Source organism: Rhinichthys klamathensis, unplaced genomic scaffold (assembly GCF_029890125.1).
Source record: "Rhinichthys klamathensis goyatoka isolate OS25496 unplaced genomic scaffold, OSU_Roscu_1.1 h1tg000043l_1, whole genome shotgun sequence".
NCBI classification, from domain to species: domain Eukaryota; kingdom Metazoa; phylum Chordata; class Actinopteri; order Cypriniformes; family Leuciscidae; genus Rhinichthys; species Rhinichthys klamathensis.
Window position 1 is genome coordinate 510,061 of NW_026606590.1, and position 7,767 is coordinate 517,827.

Genomic DNA, 7,767 nt, shown 5'->3' on the forward strand with positions numbered 1-7,767 from the left:
TGTGATCACGGCCGATGCTGCCATTTTGACTTTGAATTTGGCGGGGATTAGGCATAGGCTAGCTGTGGTGTAATGACGTTAGCTATGCAAATGTGTCCAGTAATATCTCGATTTTAATTGGTCCATGTCTGATATGTAACGTAGATGGGTACGGGCATAGCATATTTACGTCCAAAGGCACAGCAGAGTTGTGCTTTTTGCCGTACATGTTAAAGAATACAGGATCGAAGTGCGCATGCGCAACATGGGTTTTTCGCTTGTCGTCTGCAATGAATGGACCGTAAAAGCACTGCTTATTCTACCATTGGTTTTTTATTTGATTATGCGTAACTACTACTGTGGGAGCCATTTGCTATTTGTTGATGTAGTGGTGGTGGTCAACACTAGAGGGCAGTGTGCCTATGCTATAGTAGCGAAGGTCACGGTGGCACAGGCGCGCCAGCTGATTTAATGCACAGGTGTAGCGAGGGAAAGGATGCTAGGGTGGCGGGGAGATCACACGGTTTTTACCGCTGGCACGCCACAGCTAGATTAGCCCTCACGTTTGCCTATACCCTGAGCTCTGTAAACTATCTTTCCATTAAATGGGAACACCACCCAAAGACGCTAAACGTTGTGGACTTCAAATTCATCCGAAGTGGACAAATAGCGCGTCAAAAACATGATCTAGCCCTCACCCTGCCGAGTGTCTGATTAGTGCTAAGACAGTCACTACACAAGTAAAAACCGCGATCTCGCTGAGATGTCCTGGAGGAAGAACAAATGAAAAGCTGGTTTCGTTTGGATACGTTGGAAGTTGGACAGCGGCTGGATTTCGTTGGAGTGCTTTGGAAGTTGAATAAGCAAATGGATTGCTTTATCGAGCTTGAAATTGCAGTATGGTAGAGCTATAAACTGGGTCATCCATCGCCAATCCTGAGGTAGGATAAATCTTTTTATCATTGACCGGCAAAGGAAAACTTGGACGTTCTTGATAAGCAGGTTACGAACTGAAAGACTTTTACGTCTGCACAACAGTTGACGCAGTGTTAATAATATTGCTATATATGGTCACGTATTGCGAGTGTGTTGCCTAGGCAAACTAAAAGGCAATAGTCGACATAGCGCAATAACAAGGCTCGTGAATCTTACAAAGTAATCTGTTGAAAATGAGTGACACACAAGGCAATGATGAAAATAAAGCTACAGAGTTGCAACGTGAGGGTAGCGAAAAAAGGACAAGAAAGCCTACCGCTAAAGGAATCGTTATGATAATAGAAAGACTTCAAAAGGAAAGAAGTATGGTTTTTAAAAAAACAAGCAAAATAAAAGCAGACATCGTCCCGTTTTTGGTTGAAAAGGTTCCTGCAAATGTGACAAGCGTTCAACAAAAGCTAAAAGGGTTTAAGTCTCTATGTCAAAATGCCTTTGATCTTCACAACTCATTGCTCAATGAGTTTTCTCTGCCTGAAGAGGAACAGAAAAGACAGGAAGAATGGTTTCAGTCAAAAAGGTCCGTTAATGATGCCTTTGTTGAGGAAGTGTATAAATGGTTGAAGGAGATGGGAGCTTCATGTGATGATGAAAATGTGAATGATGTCGCTGACATTGTTGATGATGATGGTGATGATGACGATGATGACGATGATGATGATGATGATGGTGATGGCCAGGGGGCACAACGAAAGGTGAAAACCAAAGATGCTCAATCTGTGTGTCAAGATGACATTGGGCCAGGGGACAGTGTTTCTAATGTGTCCAGCAAAAGATCAAGCAAAAGAAGCCATGGCAGTTCCAGTACATCTTCCGCACGGTTAAAGGCAAAGGCAGAAAAGGCAGCTTTGATGGAGAAGGCTGCTGCTTTACAAAGGAAGCATCAGCTCGAGGAACAAGAGGAGGAACTCCGATTGGAAAGAGTCAAGCTGAGGAAAAGAAAGGAACAGTTGGAACTTGATGCACAAATTGCTATGGCTGCTGCAAGGCTTTCAGTGCTGGAAGGCAGTGGTGTGGGAATGGCTGCATCAGATGGAATGAACTCATACGTGAGTAAGGCATGTAAAGGGCAAAGTCTTGAACTTAATCCAAACGCAAGCATTTATGTTCCTAAACAAAGCACAATGGCTACAAAACCAACCTCAAGAGAACCACTTTTGTCTCCTATGCATGTCAAGGACCCCTTTGCACGCTCACAGAATCACGAACAGTGTCGTGTCATATCATCAGCAAGGGATAGCACTTTTAGACTGCAGTCACAGCCACACAAGGGAATACATGGTACTGGCCAACAGCATCGGTTTGAAAATGTTCCTACAACCTTAGCAACTGTGCCTGCTGGATCAGTAGCTGCACAAGAACAGCAATTGCACAGGCTTCAGCCAGCACAGAACACTCCACCAATGCATAGCACTGTGGACCGGAATGCCATAAGTGGAATCTTGCAAAAGCAGAATGAGATTACAGCAATGCTTGTGCAGCAGCAAATGTCATCAAGTTTGCCACAGAAAGACATTGCCATATTCGATGGGGATCCATTGCAATTTCTTTCATTTGTTAGAGCTTTTGAACACTGTATCGAGGGGAGAACTAGCAGCTATCAAGACTGTCTGTACCTGTTAGAGCAATATACTACAGGGCAGCCTAGAGAGCTGGTTCGAAGTTGCTTGCACATGTCATCGCAGCAAGGATATCAAAGAGCAAAAGGTCTTCTGAGAGAGCACTTTGGCAGTGAACAGAAGATAGCAACCGCCTACATGGACAAGGTGTTCGGATGGCCTATCGTAAAGGCTGAGGATGTTAAGGCATTGCAAGAATTTGCACTTTTCCTACGAGGCTGCTGCAATGTTATGACTGAGATACAATGTATGGAGGAATTGAATATTCCATCAAATATGAAGAATGTGATAATGAAATGGCCGTACAGGCTGCGGGACAGATGGAGATCTATGGCCTGTGAGCTACAAGAGCGACGAGGCTATCGAGCCACCTTTCCTGATATGGTGAACTTTCTTGAGACTCAAGTCAAAATCTTGTCTCATCCGCTTTTTGGTGATATTGCAGACACACAATCCAGCGCTTTGAAGGTTGTGAGTAGTAGAAGGCCAGTGTCCAGGAGTAATATCAAAGGAAGCAGTTTTGCAACTAACATTTCGGCGATGCCAAGCCAGCCCAGTGCTTCGAAGGAGTCAGGCTTAGAATTCTGTCACTATTGTAAGCAGTGTCATCTGTTGCCCAAGTGTCCAGGCTTGAACAAAATTCCTCACAGGGAGAAGATTGAATTCTTGAGAGGAAAGGGTATTTGCTTTGGATGCTTGAAAGTGGGCCACATGAGTAAAGAGTGTAGAAGTCGTCTGACCTGTGATGAATGCAATCTGAAACATCCAACTATTTTGCACATCTACAATAAGGACAAGATAACTAAGACACAGGAAGTAGAAGTAAATAACGCACTGGTGTCGCTGCAGGCATGTGGTTGTACTGGGGCCGGAGATCAACATTGTACTCTTTCCATCATTCCTGTACAGGTGAAAGCTAAGAAAGGACACAAGGTGCTCAGAACATATGCCTTCTTGGACCCTGGAAGTACAGCAACATTTTGTACTAACAGGTTTTTGAAGAAGTTGAATCTGCAGGGTAAAAGGACCAACATTCTACTACGCACCATGGGCCAAGAGAAGGTTGTTGAAAGTCAAGTTGTTCCAGGTCTAGAGGTGTCCAAATTGGGTGGCAGCCAGTTCTTGGACCTCCCGGAGGTATACACACAGGACGCAATTCCAGTGTCAAAGAGCAACATTCCTAACCAGCAAGACCTTGAGAAATGGGAATATTTGAGAGATGTTAAAATTCCAGAATTGGATGCAGATGTTGAAATCTTGATTGGGACCAATGCACCAAAATTGATGGAGCCTTGGGAAATTGTTAACAGCGAAGGTGGTGGACCCTACGCCGTGAGGACCCTATTGGGGTGGGTCATCAACGGTCCATTGAGAGGCAATAGTGGATGTTGCAAGAGTAGCTGCTCAACCGTCTATGCCAATAGGATATCCATAACCAGGCTGGAGGAGATGTTGGTTTATCAGTACAACCAAGACTTTAATGAGAAGTCATTGGAGGAGAGGCAGGAGATGTCAAGGGAAGACTTGAGGTTCATGGAGGTCCTTGAGAAGTCTACACACTTGCAAGGAGGTCATTACTGCATGGATTTACCCTTCAAGACTGATGACATCACCATGCCAAATAACCGGTGCATAGTGGAACAGCGTGTTAACTGTCTAAAAAGAAAGTTTGAAAGGAACAAATCTTATCAGGAGGAGTATACAGCGTTTCTCTCACAGATGATTGACAGCGGATATGCTGAAGTGGTGCCTAAAGACCAGCTGGATTGTACAGAAGGCCATGTGTGGTATCTACCTCATCATGGGGTGTATCACCCAAGAAAGAAGTCTCTAAGGGTGGTTTTTGACTGTGGAGCTGGATTTAAAGGAACATCCTTGAATTATCAGTTGTTGCAAGGTCCTGACTTTACCAATTCACTTTTTGGCGTTTTAACAAGATTCAGACAGGAGAGTGTTGCCCTGATGACCGATGTCCAGGCTATGTTTCATCAAGTGAGGGTGTCGAAAAGACACGTGGATTTCCTTCGTTTTCTATGGTGGCCAGAGGGAGATACGACACAAAGCCCACTGGAACATAGAATGAAGGTGCACATCTTTGGAGCTGTCTCGTCACCGAGCTGTGCAAGCTACGCTTTAAGGAGAACTGCGGCAGACAACAAGGACAACTTTCAAGCTGAAGTGATTGAGACCATATACAACAACTTTTATGTGGATGACTGTCTAAAGTCATTGCCTTCAGAGAAGGAGGCTATAAAGTTGGTTGCGGATCTCACCGAGTTGTGCTCAAAGGGAGGGTTTCGACTGCTCAAATGGACAAGTAACAGTCGGGCCGTGTTGTCGTCCATTCCTGAAGAAAAGCGATCCAAAACAACTAGGCAGCTGCACCTGGAACAAGACCGGCTACCCATGGAGATGGCACTTGGACTGAATTGGTGTGCTGAAAGTGACACTTTTACATTTAAACCTGCAGTGGAAAGACGGCCACATACTAGACGCGGAATTCTATCAATCGTTGGTTCCATATATGACCCATTGGGTTTTTTATCTCCTTTGACCTTGCTGCCAAAGTTGCTGTTGCAAGAAATGTGCCGAAAAAACTTGTCTTGGGATGAGCCCATACCACAGACACTTTTACAACAGTGGACCGGATGGCTGTCGGACTTGGAGAAGGTGGCGAAGCTTAAGGTGAGCCGCTGTATCAAGCCAAAGGGCTTTGGAAGATCTGCCAGTGCACAGCTACATCATTTTGCTGATGCTAGCAGCTATGGTTATGGCACAGTGTCATATCTAAGGCTGGTGAGTCAAGAGGAGCGAGTGCATGTTGCCTTTATGTTGGGTAAAGCCAGGGTTGCGCCATTAAAACAGACAACTATCCCTCGTCTTGAGCTCACGGCTGCAGTGTTGGCGGTTAAGGTCGATAGGATGTTGAAGAAGGAGCTGTTGCTGCAATTGGAGGAGTCACACTTCTGGACAGACAGTCAGACTGTGTTGAAATACATCAACAATGAAACAAAACGCTTTCATACCTTTGTTGCTAACAGAGTGGCTGCAATACGGGAAGCAACAAATCTCAGTCAGTGGAAGTATATCAGCTCCAAGAACAATCCCGCTGATGAAGCCTCCAGGGGTCTGAGTGTGGATAACTTTCTTGCCTGTAAGAGGTGGTTGGAGGGTCCTGACTTTCTCCAAAGACCGGAAATGGATTGGCCAAGACCTTTGGAGCCGCAGCCCATCTCCTCAGACGACCCAGAGGTAAAAAGGGACGTCCTGGTAAATATGATTACACACACAGAAGATGCGACCTCTAAGCTCATGACTTACTTTTCTGACTGGTCTAAACTTAAAATCTCTGTAGCTTGGTACTTAAGGCTCAAATCTATTCTTTTGGAGCTGAGCAGAGAGAGGAAGTTGATTCTGGCTTCTTTAGATCTTACTGGCTCATCTTTGGAGGAGAGGATGAGAGAGGTTAGAGGAGCAATTGGCAAACAACCACTTTCTGTGAGTGAGCTCTCTAAAGCCGAAGCTGCTATCATACATTTCAGTCAGCAAGTAACATTTCAGGAAGAAATCTCAATGTTGAAAAGTGGAGCATCTTTTGTGAAGAAAACAAGCAACATTTACAAATTAGATCCAGTGCTCAGTGACAATTTGTTGAGAGTAGGTGGAAGACTGGGCCGTGCAGCTTTGCCTGAAGAGCTCAAGCATCCTGCGATTCTCTGTAAGGGGCAACATATATCCAGTCTTATTCTGCGGTCCATACATCAACAGCTTGGGCATGCTGGACGGAACCATATGCTCTCGACTTTGCGGCGCAAGTATTGGGTTACTAACGCCAACTCTGCTTGCCGGAGAATAATATCTGAGTGTGTGGTCTGTAGAAGGCATCGCGGACAGCCAAGTGAGCAGAAGATGGCTGATTTACCCAGTGAAAGAATAAGTCCAGATCTGCCTCCCTTCACCAACGTCGGGGTGGATTATTTCGGACCCATTGAAGTCAAGAGGGGGCGTGCTATGGCCAAAAGATATGGGGTCATCTTCACCTGTATGGCCAGTAGAGCTGTGCATTTGGAGGTTGCTTACACTCTGACCACGGATTCTTGTGTCAATGCTATTAGGAGATTCATTTGTCGAAGAGGTCAGATCTGCAGTTTAAGATCGGACAATGGTACCAACTTTGTTGGTGCAGAGCGAGAGTTAAGAGAAGCTTTAGCAGCTATTGATTACAGCAAGATTCATGGTGCTCTCATAAAAAGGGGCATCGATTGGATTTTTAACACCCCGGCTGCATCACATCATGGCGGCGTTTGGGAGCGCCTCATTAAGATAGTCAAGCGAGTTCTGTATTCTGTTCTGCAGCAACAGTCTTTGGATGATGAAAGCTTCCATACCATTCTGTGTGAGGTGGAAGCCATTCTGAATGACCGTCCGATAACCAAGGTGTCTGACGATGTTAACGACTTGGAAGCGCTCACACCCAACCACATCCTTTTGCTGAAAGGAAAACCTGTTCTTGCCCCTGGAATCTTTCAAGAGAATGATCTTTACATTAGAAGACGATGGAGACAAGTTCAGTATCTTTCAACTTTGTTCTGGAAAAGGTGGATAAGGGAGTACCTGCCGCTGTTACAGGAACGGCAAAAGTGGGCGAGGCCGCGAAGAAGTTTTGAAATGGGAGACATTGTAATCATTATGGATCACACTGCTCCGCGTGGATCATGGATTATGGGAAGAGTGACAAAGACTTACCCAGATAAGAAGGGCTTCATACGTGCCGTGCAGTTGAAGACTAAGACAGGGCAGTTGGAGCGCCCTATTTCCAAGCTTTTCCTGTTGCAAGAAGCTGTGTAATGGTCATGACCCAACGCTGGTTAACATCCAATCCAGAAGAAAGAAGACCTTCTTGAATGACTCCCTGTTTTGTAGTTTAATTGGGCACACTGTCCCAATTAGGGGCCGGTGTGTGGGAGCCATTTGCTATTTGTTGATGTAGTGGTGGTGGTCAACACTAGAGGGCAGTGTGCCTATGCTATAGTAGCGAAGGTCACGGTGGCACAGGCGCGCCAGCTGATTTAATGCACAGGTGTAGCGAGGGAAAGGATGCTAGGGTGGCGGGGAGATCACACGGTTTTTACCGCTGGCACGCCACAGCTAGATTAGCCCTCACGTTTGCCTATAC

The 7,767-nt window shown here is 45.5% G+C and overlaps 1 protein-coding gene across 1 annotated transcript; it reads left to right on the top strand.

The window, feature by feature from the left end:
• Positions 1-3,282: 3,282 nt before the first annotated feature.
• On the top strand, positions 3,283-7,483 carry LOC130082322 (uncharacterized). Its single transcript, XM_056247174.1, has one exon. It carries the CDS (start codon positions 3,303-3,305, stop codon positions 7,437-7,439), a length of 4,137 nt encoding a protein of 1,378 aa, XP_056103149.1. The 5' UTR covers positions 3,283-3,302; the 3' UTR covers positions 7,440-7,483.
• The last annotated feature ends 284 nt before the right edge of the window (positions 7,484-7,767 follow it).